The 19,857-nt window shown below is 49.8% G+C and overlaps 2 protein-coding genes across 4 annotated transcripts in view; one reads left to right on the top strand and one right to left on the bottom strand.

Annotated features, from left to right (window-relative positions):
• Positions 1 to 4,085: 4,085 nt before the first annotated feature.
• On the bottom strand, positions 4,086 to 14,731 carry ARRDC5 (arrestin domain containing 5; the record flags this gene model as incomplete). Its single annotated transcript, XM_084885344.1, has 3 exons — positions 4,086 to 4,601; positions 12,971 to 13,170; positions 14,479 to 14,731. The coding sequence occupies 3 exons, from the start codon at positions 14,729 to 14,731 to the stop codon at positions 4,086 to 4,088; spliced, it is 969 nt and encodes a 322-aa protein (XP_084741470.1).
• Positions 14,732 to 18,581: 3,850 nt separating this feature from the next.
• The window catches only part of UHRF1 (ubiquitin like with PHD and ring finger domains 1), a 38,469-nt gene continuing 37,193 nt past the window's right edge, over positions 18,582 to 19,857 (top strand). For 2 of the 3 annotated variants that reach the window (XM_084883678.1, XM_084883680.1), the window contains exon 1: positions 18,582 to 18,739. The gene's annotated coding sequence lies outside the window, so the exon portion shown is untranslated. Of the gene's footprint in view, positions 18,740 to 19,244; positions 19,375 to 19,857 lie in introns of those variants that run through there. The other variant, XM_084883679.1, reaches the window with a different exon arrangement.

The raw sequence follows: 19,857 nt of genomic DNA on the forward strand, positions 1-19,857 counted from the left end.
GCCTGTGAACTGAAGGGTCCTGGGTTCAATTTGGGTCAAGGCAACCAATCGATGTGTCTCTCTCACATCAATGTTTTTTTTCTCTCTCTGTCTCTCCCCCCTCCCTCCCACTCTCTCTAAAAATCAATGGGAAAAATATCCTCGGGTGAGGATTAACAAGAACAAAGACAAAAAAGAACAATGTGAATGTGCTTACTGCCTCTGAACGGTGCACTTAAAAATGGTTAAGATGGTAAATTTTATGTACTGTATATTTTATTAAAATAATAAAGGTATGTGGGACAGAGGGGAATTGGAATTTGGAGCACAGACCTGAGATGGTTGTGCTGCCTCTGTGAAAGCCCAGAGAGTGATCATGGTACTGTCCTCTCCTCAGAGAAACTTCTGGTTCTCAGCATACGGGGTGGAGCACCAAGCATCGCAGCAAAGTACTGTGATGCTGCAACTTACTTCAAAGCGGTTAGGGAGAGAGAGGAAGAGGGAAAATGGCCAATATCAACCACTGGAGGGGGGAAATCACGTGTCTATTGTATCGGTCTTGCAACTCTTTTCCATAGGATTAGGATTTTTCCAAATAAAAAGCCTAAGATAATAAGAATACCAGGACAGTGAGGAGACAAGATCCTCCAAACCCTAGCGGTGAATATCCCTGTTCTCTCCATTTTACAGATGGGGAAACTGAGGCCCAGGGAGGAGAAATCACTTGCCCTAAAGCAGAAGTAGGGATAGTATAGTGAGGTGGAACAACCCCCAACAAAATCTGAGGCCTGCTCCATGTTCAAAAGTGCCCCTGTTCTGACTGATGCCCCCCCTCCACAACCCCCTACCCCCGCCCCGTGAGGGGCATTCACCAGCTGACTTAGGACCGACCTTTGGTGTCTGAAATGCTGCCTGTCCTGGACGCGGTTGTTATGCACTTGAACGCTGAACAACGCGGTCTGAACTTCAAGGGTCCACTTATACCCAGATTGGTGCAATTGACCCACATAGTCCAAACCTGTGTTGTTCAAGGGGCAACTGTATTTCATTCTACAAACACTCGGGGGCTGGGTGGTGCTGGGGCCCTGAGGAGGACTCTGCCATGACTCCCCCAGCTCGGTTTCCCCCAGCCATAGAGCAGCGAAGGCACAGCCTTTGCAGTGCACGTGGTCAGGATTGGATGCAGGAAGGGCGCCGGGCCTTGGCTCTGCAGCGCTGAGGAACACAGCCCTTCTGGACGTGGTTCGAGGGATATGGGGATGGCCCAGATCTGGCCTCGGAGCCTCGAGGATGCTCAGGCTGGGGCTGAGGACATTAGGGCAAGCAAGGCCATCCCCATCTCCCCTTCCTCCTCCAAAAAGTGCTCTTTTTTTTTTTTTTTGTGAGTTTCTGGGAAGTGGAGCAGCCAGATGATGCACCAGAAGCCAGCCTCCAACCCCCACCCCAACTAGCCCTTTTGCAGCTATCCTAAGAATGTGGCTATGAGGGGCCTCTCCCTCCATCTCTCCAAAAGATAAAAAATAATTTAAGTTTGTGCATTCTATTCACTCTGCTCCCCCCGCTTCCCCCTCCAAATGCCCCCTGACACACAAAGTTTTATTTAAAACAGTGGCTCAGTTGGAGCCACCCACTTTCTCTTCTGGAATCTTCCAAGGGCTGGGGAGGAGGGCTGCTATTCAAGCGTATATGCCTCCTGCCTGAGTGACGGGTGAGGTAAGGGTGGGTATTTTTCAGCCTGTGGCTGCCTGGAGAAGTATTTCAGAATCATCAGCCAAAGGGAACACACTCTGGTCCATTCCTCTATTCCTGGCGATGCGGGGCCTTGTTGGCCAAGGCAGCTGCCGCGAGGACCTGATGGAGGTTTTTAAGTCATGGGGTGAGGCGGCCTGATTTGTGTGGAGAGTCTGTGAGTTGCTTGGGGAATAGGATTGTCAGGAACAACCCAGGCTTCCCAGGTAAATTGGAATATCAGACAAACAATGAATGAAGTTTGTTTTTTCCTGTTAATCCTCACCCAAGGATAATTTTCCCATTGATTTTTAGAGAGTGAAAAGGAGAAGAGAGAGAGAGAGAGAGAGAGAAAGAGAGAGAGAGAGAGAGAGAGAGAGACAGCATCGATGTGGGCGAGAAACATATATTGGTTGCTTCCTACACACACCCCCAACCCCCTAACGCTAACCAAACCCCAACCCTGCAACCAGGGAGAGGATGTAACCTGCAACCCAGGTTATGCCCTTGACTGGGAATTGAACTCAAGACCCTTTGGTGTGTGGCCGATGTTCCAACCACGGAGAAACACCGGCCAGGGATGAATGGAGTTTTAAAATGTATTTTTACTGGTTTCAGAGAGGAAGGAAGAGGGAGAGAGAAACATGAATGATGAGAATCATTGATTGGCTGCCTCATGCACACTCCCTACTGGAGTGAGCCTGCAACCCAGACATGTGCCCTTGACTGGAATTGAACCTGGGACCCTTCAGTCCACAGGCCAATGCTCTATCCACTGAGCCAAACCGTCTAGCGCTGAATGAGGTTTTTAAAGCAAAGGTATATCCCAGGAATGTTGTGGGATGTACTTATGCTAAAAAAAATTTTGTCCCTTTGAAATTCAAATTTAAGTGGGCATCCTGGATTTTATTTACTGGGAGGGGGACATGGTCCGGAGCCAGGAGATCCAGGTGCAGTCACTGCACTGGTCCAGGTAAGCAATGATGATGGATGGATGGAGGCAAGGTGGAGAGAAATGGGAGGATTCTGGGTAGATTTCGGAGAAGGAGCCCCTATGTTTTGCTGATGGATTGGACATGCAGATATGCATGCCCTTGGCCGGGGGGACTTCGGTTTTGGGGAGCCCAGGAGCCCAAGTGGGCAGAGTGGAGGAGGGGCAGGAGCTGATGTGGGTAAGAGGCCTGCAGATGCAGTCCTGGGACTCAACAACCACCATCCCCTCTGAATTGCTCCAGCCCAGGGTCTCCCCCTCCACACTCCTGACATTTGGATGTGGGTCAGTCTTTCGGTTGGGGCCTTCCCGGCTACTATGGGTGTTGAGCAGCATCCCCAAGTCCCAATGACTTAGTGCCAGAAGCACCCCCGCCCCAAGTGATGGTCCAGTGTCCCCTGGAAGACAGAACCACCCCTGGCTGAGGACCCCCGGTCCGGGCACCAAAAGACCCCAGTGAGGCCTGATCAGCGTGGCTCAGCGTGAGCATGTAACCCCCAGGGATGAAGTTGTTGGGGTTTGATTCCAGGTCAGGTCACATGCCTGGGTTGCAGGCTCGATCTCCAGTGTGGGGGCGTGCAGGAGACAGCCTATCAATGATTCTCTCTTATCATTGATGTTTCTATCTCTCTCTCCCTCTCTGACATCAATAATATATATTTTAGCCCTAACCGGTTTGTCTCAGTGGATAGAGCGTCAGCCTGAGGACTGAAGGGTCACATGTAGCATGTACCTTTGTTGCGGGCACATCCCCAGTAGGGGGTGTGCAGGAGGCAGCTGATTGATGTTTCTCTCTCATCGATGTTTCTTAGTCTCTATCCCTCTCCCTTCCTCTCTATAAAAAATCAATTAAAAATATTAAATATATATATATATATATATTTTATTTTATTTTATTTTAAATATATTTTGTTGATTTTTTACAGAGAGGAAGGAAGAGAGATAGAGTGCTAGAAACGTCCATGAGAGAGAAACATCGACCAGCTGCCTCTTGCACACCCCCTACTGGGGATGTGCCCGCAACCAATGTACATGCCCTTGACAGGAATCGAACCTGGGACCTTTTAGTCCGCAGACTGATGCTCTACCACTGAGCCAAACCGGTTTTGGCAAAATAATATATATATATTTTTAAAAAAAGACTCCAGATGGGTCTGGAGCTGGGGTCCTGGAGGGCTTGTCAGTTCCCTTTGTCCCCTCCTGATGGTGAACTTTCTGGGGATGGGAGAAGTGGGTGCCCAAAAGGCTGGAGCTTGTGGAGGTTTGGATAATGTGCTCTCCACACCAGACTCATGGAAACCCATCTGTGCGAGACAAAGAAAGGGCTGCTGGTAGGGTGATAAAGCTTTTAATATTTAGAAGTTTGGGCACTTAATTCTGGCAATCCTTACTCCTGGCTAACACTGCCTGCCCCCTCCTGCATCTGGCAGTTGTCTGAGTCCACGGGGCTGCTGGTGATGATGATGGGAATCTTGGCCTTCACGCTGGTCAGGGACCAGGGCAGGTGCACTGTGCTGACCAGCTCGTACTGGGTGCTCATGATCTCGCCCTCCAGCATGTTGCTGCTCACAGACAGAAGCGGTGGGAGGTTGAAGACGCTGACGATCTTGGTGGTGTTGAAGGGCACAATTTGGGTGTTGGCCTCCTGCCGGAGCAGCACAGAGCTCTCCACCCGCGACCGCCGCTCCGTCTTGGGCGTGAAGCCCTCGTACAGCACGTGGCAGTAGAGGGCGAAGATGATAGACTTGATGCACTTGCTGGTCTGGTTGTCGATCTCCGTGGTGAAGTGGACCAGCTCCCCAGGCATGAAGGTGTTATTTTCCATCTGGATCTGGAGGCAGATGGTGCCCTGGCGGCAGCAGTTGTAGGTGACCTTCTTCTCAGTCTCTACAAACAGGGGACTCTAGAAAGGGTAGAGTTGGGAGAAATGAACAATTGTGAGGCACTGTGACCACGAGATCCACTCATCTGCCTAACATCCCGCTATTTTAGCACTTCTAAGGCTTGAGCCTTTTGGGACTTTCCTAGTAAAAGGCATGGAGATGGAATCTAGAATCTTGGGGATTTTGTAGCCAAAAGCCTGGAGTCACTTCCCAGCTTCCTTTAATCAAAGCCCTTTGCCATTCTAAGTGTCAGTCTCCTTATATGTAAAACTAGAAGCCCGGTGCCAGAAATCTGTGCACGGATAGGGTCCCTAGGCTTGACTGGTGATCAGGGCCTTTGGGGCCTTCCAGCGGGGGCCTCCCTTTGTTCTGCGCTGTCCCCTGGTGATCATCACATCTCATAGCGAGCGATCGAACTCCCAGTCTCCTGGTCAAACACCCAAGGGGACACTTTGTATATTAGCATATTGGTTGATCTAATATATATACTATTATATATATCTATATATAATAGATATAGATATAGATAGATATAGATATAGATATAGATACAGATACAGATACAGATACAGATACAGTTACAGATACAGATACAGATACAGATATAGATATGGATATGGATATAGATATAGATATAGATATGGCTAAGAAATCCACAAGATCCTAGCTTTATCCCCAGCCCCCTTACTCATTTGCTGTGTGAACTTGAACAAATGGCTTGACTTCTTTCAGCCTTGGTTTTCTGGGAAAAAGGGAATGTCTTTCAATCTAAGCCCAAGACTAAGGCTTACCCAAGTTGCTCAGGTTTAAGGAGGAACTATGATGGGCTCTGAATCATGAAAAGAAAACTGTAGGGTTGAAATTCTGTAATGTGTTAATAAATGCTTCAAAATGCAGCCCTTATATCTGCTAGTCAGCTACTGGATTGCAAAAAAGTCACATACGTATACATTATATTTAATGTGTGGCTTGAGTTACATTTTTTAAAATTTGTGTATAATATTTAAAAGACTTGATGTAATGTGGGTGGGCTTAGAATTTGCCTGCATGCTTATTCCCTTTAAGAATAAGAGTGATAGAGAATAGTGTTACAAATGCTTGCAAAGTCCCCTCAAACTTTCCATTAGTGACATGAGGTTAGTAACTTGAAATTGACTATGATGGGAATATTTACACCATGGAAATTGGCAAACATTACATATTAGGGCTCTTTTGCACCAGAGCAGGTTGTTAATCATTTAGTAGAACAGCACTGCCACGTCCTGCTTTATCAGCAGGTAGGACTCCTCCCAATTTGTTTCAGAGCTCTGTTCACTTAAGAAATAAAACATCAGGCTTGATGGGCATGGCTCAGTGGTTGAGCATCATCCTATGAACCAGGAGGTCACGGTTTAATTCCCAGTGAGGTCATGTGCCCAGATTGCCAGGCTCAATCCCTGGTGTGTCCAACTGACCAACGATTCTCTCTCATCACCAATGTTTTTTTTCTCTCTCTCTCTCTCTCTCCCCCTTCCTCTTTGAAATCAATAATAAAAAAGGAAATAAAAGATCAGCATTGCACAACTATGTGAACTGTACACTTGAAAAATGGTTAAGATGGCAAATTTTATGTTATGTATGATTACCATAATTTAAAATAAAAATGCCCTGGCCAGTGGGACCAGTGGTTAGAGCATCATCCCCTGCACCAAAGGGTCATGGGTTGGATTCTGGTCAAGGGCATGTACCTGGGTTGCAGGTATGATCCTTGGCCCCAGTGCGGCGTATTCAGGAGGCAACCAATTAATATGTCTCTGTCATATCAGTGTTTCTCTCTTTCCCACTGCCCCCTCTCTAAAAGTTAATAGAAAGAAAAAAAGAGACATGACCTCTGATGATGATTAACAAATAAATAAACATCAGCGATCTCACTGAAGCCCGTGGACCCCTCCCCAATGCATCACCTCTTCTCTCCCTAGAGGTAAGCATTATCTTGAATTTGGGGTTTATTATATCTGTGCATTTTTTGAAAACCCAAACATTATTTTAAAAAACACAACTCAGATACAGAAAACTTCACAAAACAAATGTATAACTTTGTGAATTATTATATGGCCAACCCTCTTATAATAGCCACCCAAGTCAAGAAGTAGGAATTTGCCAGTTTCCCTCCCCCACAAAGTTCCTCATATATGCCCAGAATGCAACTATCCTGAATTTTATTTTATTTATTTAAGTTTTTAAAAATTGATTTCTAGAGAGAGGAAGGGATAGAGAGAAACATCTATTGCCTGCCTCCTGCCCATTGGGGATCGAGTGCACATCCTGGACATGTGTCCTGACTGGAATTGAACCAGAATCGAACTGGCAATCTTTTGGTGCATGGCACAATGCCCAACCAACTAAGCCACACTGGCCAGGGCACAATAATTCTGAATTTTATTTTATTTATTATTTTAAATATATTTTTAATTGATTTCAGAGAGGAGGGGAGATAGATAGATAGAAAGATCAATGATGAGAGAGAATCATGGATTGGCTGCCTCCTGCACATCCCCTACTGGGAGGGGGGGGTATGTGTCCTTGACTGGAATGGAACGTGGAACCCTTTAGTCTGCAGGCCAATGCTCTATCCACTGAGCCAAACCAGCTAGGGCCAATTCTGAATTTTATAGTAATAATTTTCTTTTACCTGCACATGTGTATGTGTAGGGACCTAACTAAGATATGTTGTTTCAGGAAAAAAGCATGTAAAGAATAATAATCATAAAATAATAATATAAAAACCTAAAATGTATCTTCCAAAACGTTTGAGAAATAAAACATTACCTATTATACTGAAATCTCGTGTGTTCTGTGGGCTTCCCCTCACTGCACCCTCTCCTCTGGGCAGCCAGCCATGATCTGAATTTGGCATTTGTGGTTCTCAGAGAATTTTCACATTATTTAGGAATAGAGCTATTTTTTCCCCATGTTTTAAATAAGTCAAACTGCATATGTCTCCTAGCAAGTTGCTTTTTCCAGCTTAATATTCTGTGTTTGAAATGCATTCACATTGGTGCCTGCCATTCTGGTTCATTGGTCTTTAGCAATGCAACTGAGTGTGTTGCAAAATAATCTATTCATCTCCTATGATGGACATTTATATTTTTCCATGAGTTTGATATCATAAAAATGCTAGAAGGAGCAGCCTGAAGACAATTTTCTTGGGCTTACAGCATGAGTTTCTCTAGGGCATGAATTGGCAAACTTTTTCTTTAAAGGAACTGATAATAATTATAGTTTAGACTTTGCAAGCCACATACAGTATTTATATTAGTCCCCTTTAAAAAAAATACACACAGTTAAAACATAGATTTTAACATTGAAGCAAAGAATACAAATCTGTATGTACATCTCCACCTAGGTCGGTGAAGGAGAAGCAAGTTTATGAACTTTTGCTTATCCTTGTTACATGCCTGTTGATAGTTCCTGTTCTACTCTATTTATTTGATTTATTTAAAAAATGTTGGTTGCAATCCTCTGGATTTATTTATTTAAAAAAATATATTTTTTTTTACAGAGAGGAAGGGAGAGGGATAGAGAGTTAGAAACATCAATGAGAGAGAAACATTGATCAGCTGCCTCCTGCACACCCATCACTGGGGATGTGCCTGCAACCAAGGTATCGATACATGCCCTTGACCGGAATCAAACCCGGGATCCATCAGTCCACAGGCCGATGCTCTATCCACTGAGCCAAACCGGTTTTGGTTGGATTTATTTTTGTTATTTCTAGTCTATTTATTCTAGTCTATCATTTTGTTATATATAAAACAAAAATTTTATAAAAATTAGCTAGCTGTAATCCACCAAGTTTTTTTTCTTTTTTTTTTCTTCTTTTTTTCTGGAAAACTATTCTGTTCTTTCACTTAAAGTCAATTGCAACCCACCAAACTTACTTTTTCTGATATTTCTATTCTACTTATTTTATTCTCTATTCATATATATAAAAGTGTTAGAAACCCACAACATTGATATTTTCTTATTTTGATCTTGCTTATTCTTTCATTTTACAGAAATGTGTTTGCAACCTGCTGAACTGATTTTTCAACCCACTAATTGGTCATGATCTGAGATTTGAAAAGCACTGCTCTAGGTCCCACTGTGTTTCCCTTGGAGACCTTGGGTGACCCCCAACCCCTTTGGACCTCAGCTCCTGCCCTCTGCCTGTGGTCCCTACTTCTCTTTAGCCTTCGCATGCTTCCCTTTCTCTAGGAAGGCTGGCTGCAGGGAGTTTAGGTTCTAAATCCCTCTACTGTTATTCGAAATTGCGTGGCATGCGTTAGGACCCTGCGGGTGTTAAGGAACTCCCTGCTCTACCTCCGAGCCAAGGCTGTAGTTCTGTCCTGGCCCTGAAGGTGGTGCGGAGAGCAACCAGTGGTGGTCCAGGAGACCTCCACGCCTGACCAGTAACATCTCCAATGCAGAGCCAACATTGGAGTTCTTAGGCCTGAGAGTTTTTTGGAACCCTGTATTTCTTCAGCATATAAGAAACTTTGGGAGGTGGGTTCACTCATTCAACCAGTTTTTATTTGCATCTGCTTGGTGCCAAGTTTAGGGGAAACCCATAGCCATGAAGACCTGCTCTGGATGAGCAGATGGACATAAATGGTAGGTGTGAAACACACCACGTCATTTCTGGTTGAGACAGTGATGAGGCTGTGATGGGATGCAAATGGGGGAGATAATGAGATAGGGGAGCTGGAAGGGGGGCTCCCTTAGAGTTCCTAGCTAGGAAGGGACTCCAGGACGAGCTCCTCTCCCAATGGTACTGAGTATTGGAAGACGGGACGAGTCATGTCTTCCAAACCCTCAAGGTCAAAGAGTGAAAGGGGTGTGGAGAAACTGGAACTCCGTGCATTGCTGGTGGCAAGGTAAGATGGCGCCGTGGAAAACAGGCAGTTCCTCAAAAGGTGGGACAGCCTTCCTCTGTCTGTCTCAGCAATTCCACTCCAGAAATCCACCCAGAGAAAGGCAGGCTCGCGCCCACACAGACCCCTGTACCTGAATATTCACAGCAGCATGATTCACCATAACTAAGGAAGCAGCCCAAGTGTCCATCAACGGGTGAACAGATGCACGAAACGCAGCCCACCCGTGCACTGATGGAGCCTCGAAAAGGCGTGAAGCCCTGACACTCGCTACACCACGGCTGGGCCTTGAACACATGACGCTCAGGGAGAGAAGCCAGACACCAAAGGCCACACCATGTGTGATTCCACTTCTGTGAAACGTTCAGACACATCCACAGAGACAGAGAGCGGTTAGGGGCTGTCAGGGAGCTGGGGTCCGGGCAAAGGGAGGCTGGGTGTGACAGCTAGGGGGTGCAAATATTTCTTTTGGGGGTGATGAAATGTTCTAAAATTGACTGTGGTGATGGCTGCCTAACTCTGTGTGCACTTTAAGTGGGTGAGTTATAAGGTATAAGAATTAATAAAGCTGTTAGAAATCAAAAGTGGAAGCGGAAAGTTCCTTGGCTTCCAGCTCCCCTCCCCCCTCCCAAGAGGCAGCGTTTGTGGCCAGGGGCTCTGCTCTCCTTCCTGCAAGGAAGCAATTTGTTTTCATCACCAACAGTGGCCGCTAGGCCTGCTGCTCTGAACTGTGCTTTCTTCCTTCATCCCGGTGACAAGGGGAGCTGCCTCATTCCGTCACTGTCTGTCTGTTCTGCTTTATCGCATAGAATATCTTTTTAATATATATATATATTAGATTTTTACAGAGAGGAAGGGAGAGGGATAGAGAGCCAGAAACATCGATGAGAGAGAAACATTGACTAGCTGCCTCCTGCACACACACCCCCACAGGAGATGTGCCCACAACCAAGGTACATGCCCTTGACTGGAATCGAACCTGGGACCTTTCAGTCTGCAGGCTGACGCTCTATCCACTGAGCCAAACTGGTTTCGGAAGAATATGTCTTTTGACTGGGTATTTCTACGAAAACAATTCCCTAAGCAACAAAGACTGGACTTTCCATTTTTTATTTTTATTTTTTTGCCACTATAGACAGTGCTGTGGGGAGTCATGTCACACATGTGAAAGAACATCAGGAGGATAAATTTCTAGAAGGGGAATGACTGGAACAAAGTGTGTGTTCGTTTTAATATGGATAGATGTAGCTAAGTTTCCCTGCATGGGCTTGTGGCCATTTATTCAGCCATGGGCAATGCAGGTGGCTGAAGACATGGCTTCTGAGCAAAGATCAGAAGGGTAGGAAGGTCACATGATAGTGTTTCAAGCAGAGGGAACAACTTGTGCAAAGGTCCTGGGGCAGGACTGTGCCTGGTGTGTTGGAGGAACGGGGAGGAGGCCCATGTGGCTGGAGCAGAGTGAGGGGGACGGTGCCGAGCGAGGGGGAGGGCATGAAGGTACAGAGGAAACGGAGGCTGGTCATGCAGGACCTTGTGGGCCGTGGGGAAGACTTGGGCTTTTCCCCCAAGGAAGGTAGGCACCCTGGAGGGTTGTGGGCAGAGGAAGGTCATCACCTGACTTCCTCTGTCTGCTCTGAGAAGGACAGACTGTTGGGGGTTAAGACTATGCCTCTGAATTGAATCGGAGTAGTTGCCTCTGCCCTGGCCACCCTGCCTCAAATACCTATCCTGCCTCAGGACTTTTGCACATGTTGTGCGCTCTGCCTAAAACACTCTACCGCCTGGGCCTCCCCCGTCTCCTCCTTCGATTCTCCGCTAAAATGTCACCTCCTCCAAGAGGCCTCCCTCGACCAGTTTGGTTAAAACAGTACTGAGTAGTAGTTGGAAAAAACAGTATTTTTACTCTCAAAACCTATCTGTGATACCTCTCCTTGCTGCTATGATAGCGATTTTAGCTCTTCCCACTTCCTGGGTGCCTCCCAGGTGCAGACATAGCAGTCCGCACAGGCACCCACGTAGGGGGTGTTGCTGTTGTTATTGTTAGTCATTATTCCCATGGCACAGATCAGGAAAATGTAGGCTCTGCAAGGTGCTGGGGAGGCTCCCTGGCTCACGAAGAGTCTGGTGGCGGAGGTAGAAAGCAGGGTCGGACCCAACACCAGTGTTTTGTCCCCAGATCCTGCCGTGTGCCCTCGGCGCCCCAGACTGCCCCCGAAGGGAGCCCAGAGAAGAGACATGGCCTGCTCAAGGTCACACAGGGAGCAGCGGCTACTCAGGCCTGGAGCTTAGATCTGCTCATCCCAGGGCTGATCCACCCCTCCAAGCATGGACCTCTCCTGGTAGCAGCCCCCCCAAACCATCCCATGAGCTTGGCTGGACTAGAAAGGACCCCCTTGTCGCACAGATAACAGATGGCAAGATTTCCTGCCCCTTGCCAGGCACTCTGTGAAGCCCCGGACTGACTTGCATCAACTCCACTCATTACTCCCTCCATGACCTAGGACAGTGATCGGCAAACTGCGGCTCTCGAGCCACATGGGCCTCTTGGCCCCTTGAGTGTGTCTCTTCTACAAAATATCACATGCAGGCGCACACGTACAGTGCGATTGAAACTTCGTGGCCCATGTGCAAAAGTCTGTTTTTGGCTCTCAGAAGAAATTTCAGTCGTTGTACTGGTGATGTTTGGCTCTGTTGACTAATGAGTTTGCCGACCACTGGCCTAGGAGGGAGGCACGGGCTCTCTGCTCATTTCCCAGACAAGGACAAGGAGACACTGAGAGGCAAGGTCACTCCTAGAGGGTCACACAGCAGGTAGGTGTGTGTGGAGAGGGTTGGGGGGCCTGGGATTTTAATCAGGGCCTCAAGAAAAGAAAATGCCAGCTCCCTGAGCCACCACCCTGATAGCAAATGAGTCCTCAGGAAGGTGAGGTGACTGTGGTCAACGTTCCTACCCGCCCAACTTCCGCCTCTGCACCTGGGCCTCCAGAAACCACCCAGAAATCCTTCTCCGCTCAGGCAGACGGATGCCACGTGCCCTCCCTTCCCCTGGGATGGAGGCCACCCTCTCCCCCTCCTTGCGGGGCGGGAGGGGACACCACCTGCACTGTCTGAGGGCTCAAAGCCCACGGAGAGGCACTGAGTGTCCAAGTCTCTCTCTAACCCAGGGGGTGACAAGGGGACCTCGGCTCAGTCTTCACTTACTGTGGGGTCCAGGATCTTGGGGCCTGACCGTTCTCAGTGGGGGGCCATCCTGAGCCACCCACCAAAGCCAGGAGCACACCCAATGTTGACAACCACAGATGTCCCCAGACATTGCCCAGTTGAATCACATCGGTTGAGTCCCACGGCATAGCTCCTGCCCTGGTTTCTGATTCACACTTGGGCACTCACTGGGCTGGGGAGTTCCCTTCTCCCCTGCCAGGGCCTTCTCAGGCACCCCGCCTCCCTGGAGCTTTGAAGAACCCCCCCATCCCCCACGGCTCCTTCCCCATTACTACCTTGTTTTCTCTGGGGAAGTCCGAAGTCCCTTGAACCCTCAAGTACATTCTCTTCTTTGCTAGAATGTGCTCCCGGCCCATGCAGGAGGCTTGCACGTAGTAGAAGACATGGCCAATTTTGCTGGTAAAGGTAGAAGGAAGCCTGGGAGGTAAGTTGAAATGGAAATCAAAGGTGTGGCTGCCTGCACTTAACCAATTATCTGAAAGCAAAACACACCGATGCCATCAGAAGGTTCTAGAAGCTTTTTTTTTCTTTTTCTTTTTTCTTTTTTTTCCATTTTGTTTTCCTCTTTAGCTATTGCTTTGGTTGGGGAGGTTGTTCTGGACCTGGCCTGCCTGTCCCAGAGCTTGGCTGAGCTAGGCCTCGGCCTGATTGCGGGGGGAGGGGGCTGGAAGGGGGTGCCCCAAATGTGTGGCACAGCTGGTGTGGTTGCTCCAAAAACAATGGCAGGGACTCGCTCAGTTCTGCCTTGGGCCTGAGGAACTGGTCCTCATGATTCCGGCCCCAGGAGGACATGGCTTCTGAATCCCGCTACTGGGAACGAGAGGGATTCATTCAACAAACATATTTTGAGCCCCTGCTGTTTGCCAGAGGCTCTTTTAGGCAGTGTTTGTAGCAGTGAGCGAGGCAGCCAAATCTCCTTGCCCTCACAGAGCTCAGTCTTCAGTGCATACAGCAGCATACAGTAGGTGCTTAATATCTGTTGATTGACTGAGTGGACACTGAGGACAAGGGAGAAACTCACACTGCCCCCATCTCTGTGACCTTATTATTTTTTGCATTTCTCCAAAAACCCTCTTATGATTGTGCTTTTCCTGCCTGAAGGCAACCCGATGACACCAGGGACCACGTGTGTTTTCTTCGCCGCTGTCTCCCCAGCACCTGGCACAGGGTTGTGTTCAGCAGGTGCTCACTTAATGTTGGTGACGTAAATGAATGAACCTATTGCAGGCTTAAGGTGGATACTTCTGCGAGGGAATACAGTCTCTCGGAAATGGGGAAGGGATAGTGGTGCCTAATGCTGGGGTGGCACTGGGCAGGTGAGTGTTTCGGTTGAAAAAAATTAACATTTATCAAGCACTTACTGTATACCCCGCACTATCTAAGCCACTGAGTCATGAAGTCCTCAAAGAAATCTCACGAGGCAGGACTGGTTATGTCCACTTTCCAGATGGCTAAACTGGGCCCCAGAGAGGCCACGTGATTGCTGAGCATTAAGATCGCCCATCTTGCTGTTCCTCCCCTAGGGGTCTGCATGGCTCCTGACCCTCCCATCACTCATATTTGTGCTCTGTTGTCACCTCTTTGGAAAGACCTCCATGACCAGCTCCTTCTGTCTTATTTTCGTGTATCTGATGGTCATGGTTTTACATGGATACCCTCCTAGGGAGAAGCCACATCTCTGCCCATCTCTGACATCCCTGGGGTTTGTTGACCGACTAACGTGTTTACCTTCCAGACCCAGGTTCCTATTAGGTTTAGGGTTGGCTGCTGGCCTCATCCTTACCCTTCACTGGGAACATCTTTGACTTGTGTACATAGTCGGCCTTGTTGTTGCAAATAACATCTCTGCTATAATCAAGGGTAGCCCCTGTTTCTTCGCTCCACTCCACGTAACCTCTTCCCACGAGCTCCACCTTGACAATGGGGTCCACCAGGGTGCTGTGCAGGGTTAGAACCACCTGCCCTTTTACGCAGGAGCCGGCCTGGTAGACCGCATCCTTGGGCAGCATTAATTGGATTGACTTCACCACAGACATGGAGGGCTGGGCGGGTGGAGAAACATCTTCCCCACTCCTCCATGCCACTGAGATGCCGGGTTCCTTGGCCTCAGTGAGGTCACCTGTCTGTGACATCATCCAGCCAGGGTTCTGGGAAGGGATCCCCAATGACCAGGAGGAAGGGAGGCAGCAGCTTGGGAATCCCAGAGTCCTCCCTGGTTTGTAAAATGGTAGCCTGGGAGCCAAAACCGGTTTGGCTCAGTGGATGGAGGGTCGGCCTGCGGACTGAAAGGTCCCGGGTTCAATTCCGGTCAAGGGCATGTACCTTGGTTGTGGGCACATCCCCAGTAGGGGGTGTGCAGGAGGCAGCTGATCGTTGTTTCTCTTTCATCTATGTTTCTAACTCTCTATTCCTCTATCTTCCTCTCTATAAGAAATCAATAAAATATATTTTTTAAAAAATGGTAGCCTGGGAAAGACCACCTTTTCCTAGAAAATGACAAGCAAGCAAACAAAAACAACCATAAGACGCCAACACTCCTGCTACACAGGGAACACTTGTCACCTGCCAGCGGTTTAGGGGCCGAGGGTGGGAAGAGTTCGTCCAACCGCTCTGCTCCGGTGGGTGTTGTGAGCTCTGTGTACGGATGGAGAGACACAGCAAATGAGCCCGGAGGTACTTTCTGCCCCATCAGATGGCCCCAAATTTGCTATGTGTGCCCCTCAGGCTTCACACGTTGTTTTGGGGTCAGACACTATCATTTTCATTTTAATGGGTTCTATATTCATCCCAGTCTGTGTTAGGAAAAAGATTAAAGATGTGGCCAGGACATGGAATCTGATGTGAATTGAAGCTGCTCGGAGCACTGTGTGGTCCTACCTACATGTGGATGCCACCACGAAGGACCATCTCTCTGCACAACTGACATTTCTCTTTATGCCAGTGTCTTCCCCAAGTCCAGTAAGCTTTGTGTCCACCAGTGTCTGCTGGATCCAGAACCTGATTGGACCAGGGAGATCAATAAAAGTTTGCAGAATATCTTATTGACCTTCAAGAATGTATCATTTCACAAAAGGGAAATTGAGGTCCTTTGTACCCTAATGGTTATTCCTGGTGCCTAAGTGGGAGTGACACTAAAGCAAAAGAGGCTTTGGAAAGTGTCCGTTTTCCAGACTCTGGGAAGGCCTCATTCATCGTCTTTGCTATTTTAGTTTACATGATGTTTTTTGTGAACATCGACATATTGTCACCCTAAAGGCTTTGTGTCTTTTGGAGAAACTTGGCATAGTATCTTTTTTTTTTTTTTTTTTTTTTTTTAAAGTGTTTTAAAGAGAAAGAGTAAGGGAGAAAGCGAGAAACATCAATTTGCTGTTCCACTCATCTCCACATTCATTGGTTGACGCCTATATGTGCCCTGACCGGAGATGGAACACACAACCTTGGTGCATGGGGATAACACCAACCAACTGAGCCACCTGGCCTGTATCTTATTCATGTTTGTTTATTTGTTTATTTATTTATTTTAATCCTTATCTGAGGATATTTTCCCATTGATTTCCAGAGAGAGGGGGGAGGATGGAAGGGAGTAGAGGGTGGGGGGAAGAGAGAGAGAGAGAGAGAGAGAGAGAGTGAGAAACATCAAGAGAAACCACCCACAGACACATTGATTCGTTGCCTCCTACACTCACCTGGGACTGGGGAACCTGGAACCAAGTTATGTGCCCTTGATGGGGAATTGAACCTGAGACCAATTATTTTGCAGGTTGACCCTCTAATCACTGAGTGACTGGCAAGAGCTTATCCATGTTTGTTAATTAACCCAAGCAACCCCTCTGTCTCGAAATGACTAGAGAAATGGGGCCCTGTGTCACCAGTTCTTGGGAACATTTCTGCAGGAAAAGCCGGATACTTCTCTCTGTGTTACTTAACTTCAGATATCCCAGGAGCCTGGACTGCGCCCTGTATCACATGCACAGAAAGAATGTATCACCCCTTTGGGCCGTGCTGAGTTTTGGCAACAGCGGGTTCAACAGATGATACGTGTGCATCAGGACCAGGCCAGGTCCCTGCAGCAGGTGTTCTCAATTTGGAAGGTCTCATTTGCTTCACAGGCTCCAGTAGGCCTGATTGAGACCTATCTGAATGGTCTATACCTGGTCTATACCTGGCTGAATGCTGAGCACCAGAAATGCTTTTGGTAATAGTCTTGACGTTAGAGAAAGTTAGCATCTGGACCTTGTGTATTGGAGTGTATTAGTTTTCTATGGCAGCTATAACAAATGATCCCAAGTTCAATGGCTTAAAACAACACAATTCTCTTCCAGTGCTGGAGGTAAGAAGTCTAAAACAGGTTTTAAGGCGCTAAATCGAGGAGTTGAGAGGACTAGGAGAGAATCTGTTCCTTGCCTTTTCTAGCTTTTAGAGGCTTCCCACCTTCCTTGACTCTTGGTCTCAACAATCCAACCCCCCACTTCTGTTGTCACCTCTCCTTCTCTGACTCTGACCCTCTCTCCTCCACTCATCAGGACCCTTGTGATGACATTGGGCCAGCCCAGGCAATCTAGGTATTTGCCATCTCAGGAGTTTTCATTTAATCCCAGCTGTAAAGTCTCTTTTACCGCAGAAGGTTTCCTAATCGCAGGTTCCAGGGATTAGGATGTGGGCATCTTTGGGGAGGCAGGATTCTGTCAACACTGGGAGAAATCAAAGCAGAAATACCAGTACTAAGACGGAACGGACTCTACACCGTGTCAGAGGAACCTTGTAAAAGCATAAATGGCAACTCCTCACTTTTCTGCTCACAGCCCTCCCATGCCACTTGCTGCTCCCAAGAGAAGACCAAAGTCCTGTGAAAGGCCTGTGAGGTCTTATCTGACACCCCTCTGACCTCACCCTCTCCTAACCTCCCTTCTGCTGTGCCTGTTCGGCTGCTTGGGCCTCCTTGCTGCTCCCCTTACACCTCTCAGCCTTTTCCTGTTTCTGAGCTTGCCCTCCCTTCCTGAACCCATCTGTCCTTGGTTTCTCTTCTCAGATCTCAGCTCAAATGTCATGTTGCAAGAGAGGCCCACCTCTCCACCTCAACCAGAATATCCTCTTTCCCCACCCCCACAGGGCCACTGGTCACTCTCCAGCTGTTGCATGCAGTGTCTGAAACGATTTGCTTCATTTATTCATTCCTTGCCTGTCTCCTCCTGGAGACCACCCACAGAGCCAGCCTTGCCCACTTGCTGGGCCCCTAGCTCTGAGCCCTCTGTCCAGATGCTTTGTAGGTGCCCAGCATGGATGCCCGCCAAAACTGGCCTGAGCAGAACAGGCAGGGCAGCCCTTCCCGCCTGGACAGCCCGGAAAAGGCGGGAAAAAGAGGCGGGGGCGGGGGGGGGGGAGCCGGAGCGTGGGGAAATCAGCAAATAAACAAGTCTCACGGGTGGGTAGAGTGAGAGTGCTGGTGGGCCCTGACGCTAGGAAGTGGGACTGGGGGCAATCAGCCTGTCCATCCGGTTGCCCCCCCCACCCCCCCATTCTCCTGCAGTGTTGACATTGATTCCATCTTCCTTGCCCTTCTGGTCAATGGGTGCCCAGGTCGGGGTGGCGGTATGGGGAGGGGGGCGCCTCAGCAGGAACCGACTTAGTAGGTCAAGCGGGTCTCTACTCTGGGTGTCCTTAGGGCTCTTTGGAGGGCAGCATGTAGGGGGGACCCTGGGCCCCATATCCGCTGGGCACACCCAGCAGAGCGTACAGGCCTGGGCGGGGCCGTGGCCCGCTGGAAGAAGGGGGGGTGGATTGAGGCGGGGGCACCCCCACCCCTTTTCTTGCTTCGCGCCACTGCGGCGGCCAATCACTTGCAGACGCCCGCCCCCTGCGTGGCCTCCCACAACTTCTAAACGCCGAGTTTTCGCGGGAAAAAAATCAGAGCAGCTGGCAGCGTGGGCAGACTGGCCGCTCCGGCTCGCACGCACGTCCGCGCGGGGTCTGGGCCACACACGCCGCTCTAGCGCCATTTTCAGGGCCCAGCGCGCAGGCAGCAGAGTGGTGGGGCGGCCGGAGAGGTGAGTGGCCAGGCCAACTGGGGCACCAGCCTGGGCCGGTGTGTGTGTTTGGGGGGGAGGGGGAGAGGGGAGGTGGGCTAAGACTTTGCAAAACTTTCTGGAGCGGCCGAGACGCGCGGTCAGCACGGGGCCGGCGTGCCCGCGCCCACGCCGCACCGGGCTGTCCTGTACGCGGACTCGGCTCTGCCCCAACCCCGGCCCGCCCCGGGCAGTCGCCTTCGGAATGCCGGACGTAGGCACGGGCGGGCGGAGCGTCCCCGGGGCGCCGCGGGGGTCTCGCCAGCTGGGCGGGGGAGGGCCGGGCAGGCCGCGGGGGACCATGTCAGGCTCCGCGCCTGCGCGCGGGGCGCCCCGCGATTCAATTGTCGCGCCGGAGCCCGGTTTCGCGCGCCCTGCGTTCCCCGGGCACGTCCGGGCCAATGGGGAGCGGGCGGGGCGGGGCGCCCGGAGCGGCGGAGCCAATGAGCGGGGCGGATCGAGCGAGGGGGGGCTCCTCCGGCGGCCCGGCGGTGGGGGTGGGCGTGGGCTCGCTGGCGTGGCCCACTCAGGCGGGAGGGCGGGTAAGAGGGGCTCCGAGGACGCGAGTCAGAGTCCGGGGAGCGAGGGCCGGCGCGCGTGGACGTTGTGGGACTGAGGTGAGGCGCCCGGCGTGCGCGGGGGTGGCCGGGACGGGGTGGTTGGTTGCCATGGCCACCGCGGGGGGCCGGCCGTGTCGCGCACGCGCGCGGGGGGTGGGCGGCGGGGGTCGCGGACACCGAGGGGTCAGAGCCCCGCGTGTCTCCGGGGTCGGGGTCGGGTGTGGGGGTTCTTCCCCTTTACACTTAGTTGAGTTCCCGGGGACTTCTGAAGTTTCGACCCGCGCCGGACTTTTGGGTTTCCCTCTTGGCGTCAGTATTAATTCGTGAATGAATGAATGAATGAACGAACAAACTCGACCCCTCACCTTTGGGCTGTGTCCTCCTTCGGACGCTGGTGTCTTTTTCCTCCGAGGGGGTGTGTGGGTTGGACTGAGTGGTTCAAGGTGCCGTTTGCTGTCCCTAATTTCCCCTTCCTCCTAAACGCTGCACCGGTGTTAGTCATTTACTCAATTAACTCCTTTAATTTCCTCTGCCAGGCCC

The sequence above is a fragment of the Pipistrellus hanaki genome, assembly GCF_964339955.1.
Source record: "Pipistrellus hanaki genome assembly, chromosome: 5".
NCBI lineage: Eukaryota > Metazoa > Chordata > Mammalia > Chiroptera > Vespertilionidae > Pipistrellus > Pipistrellus hanaki.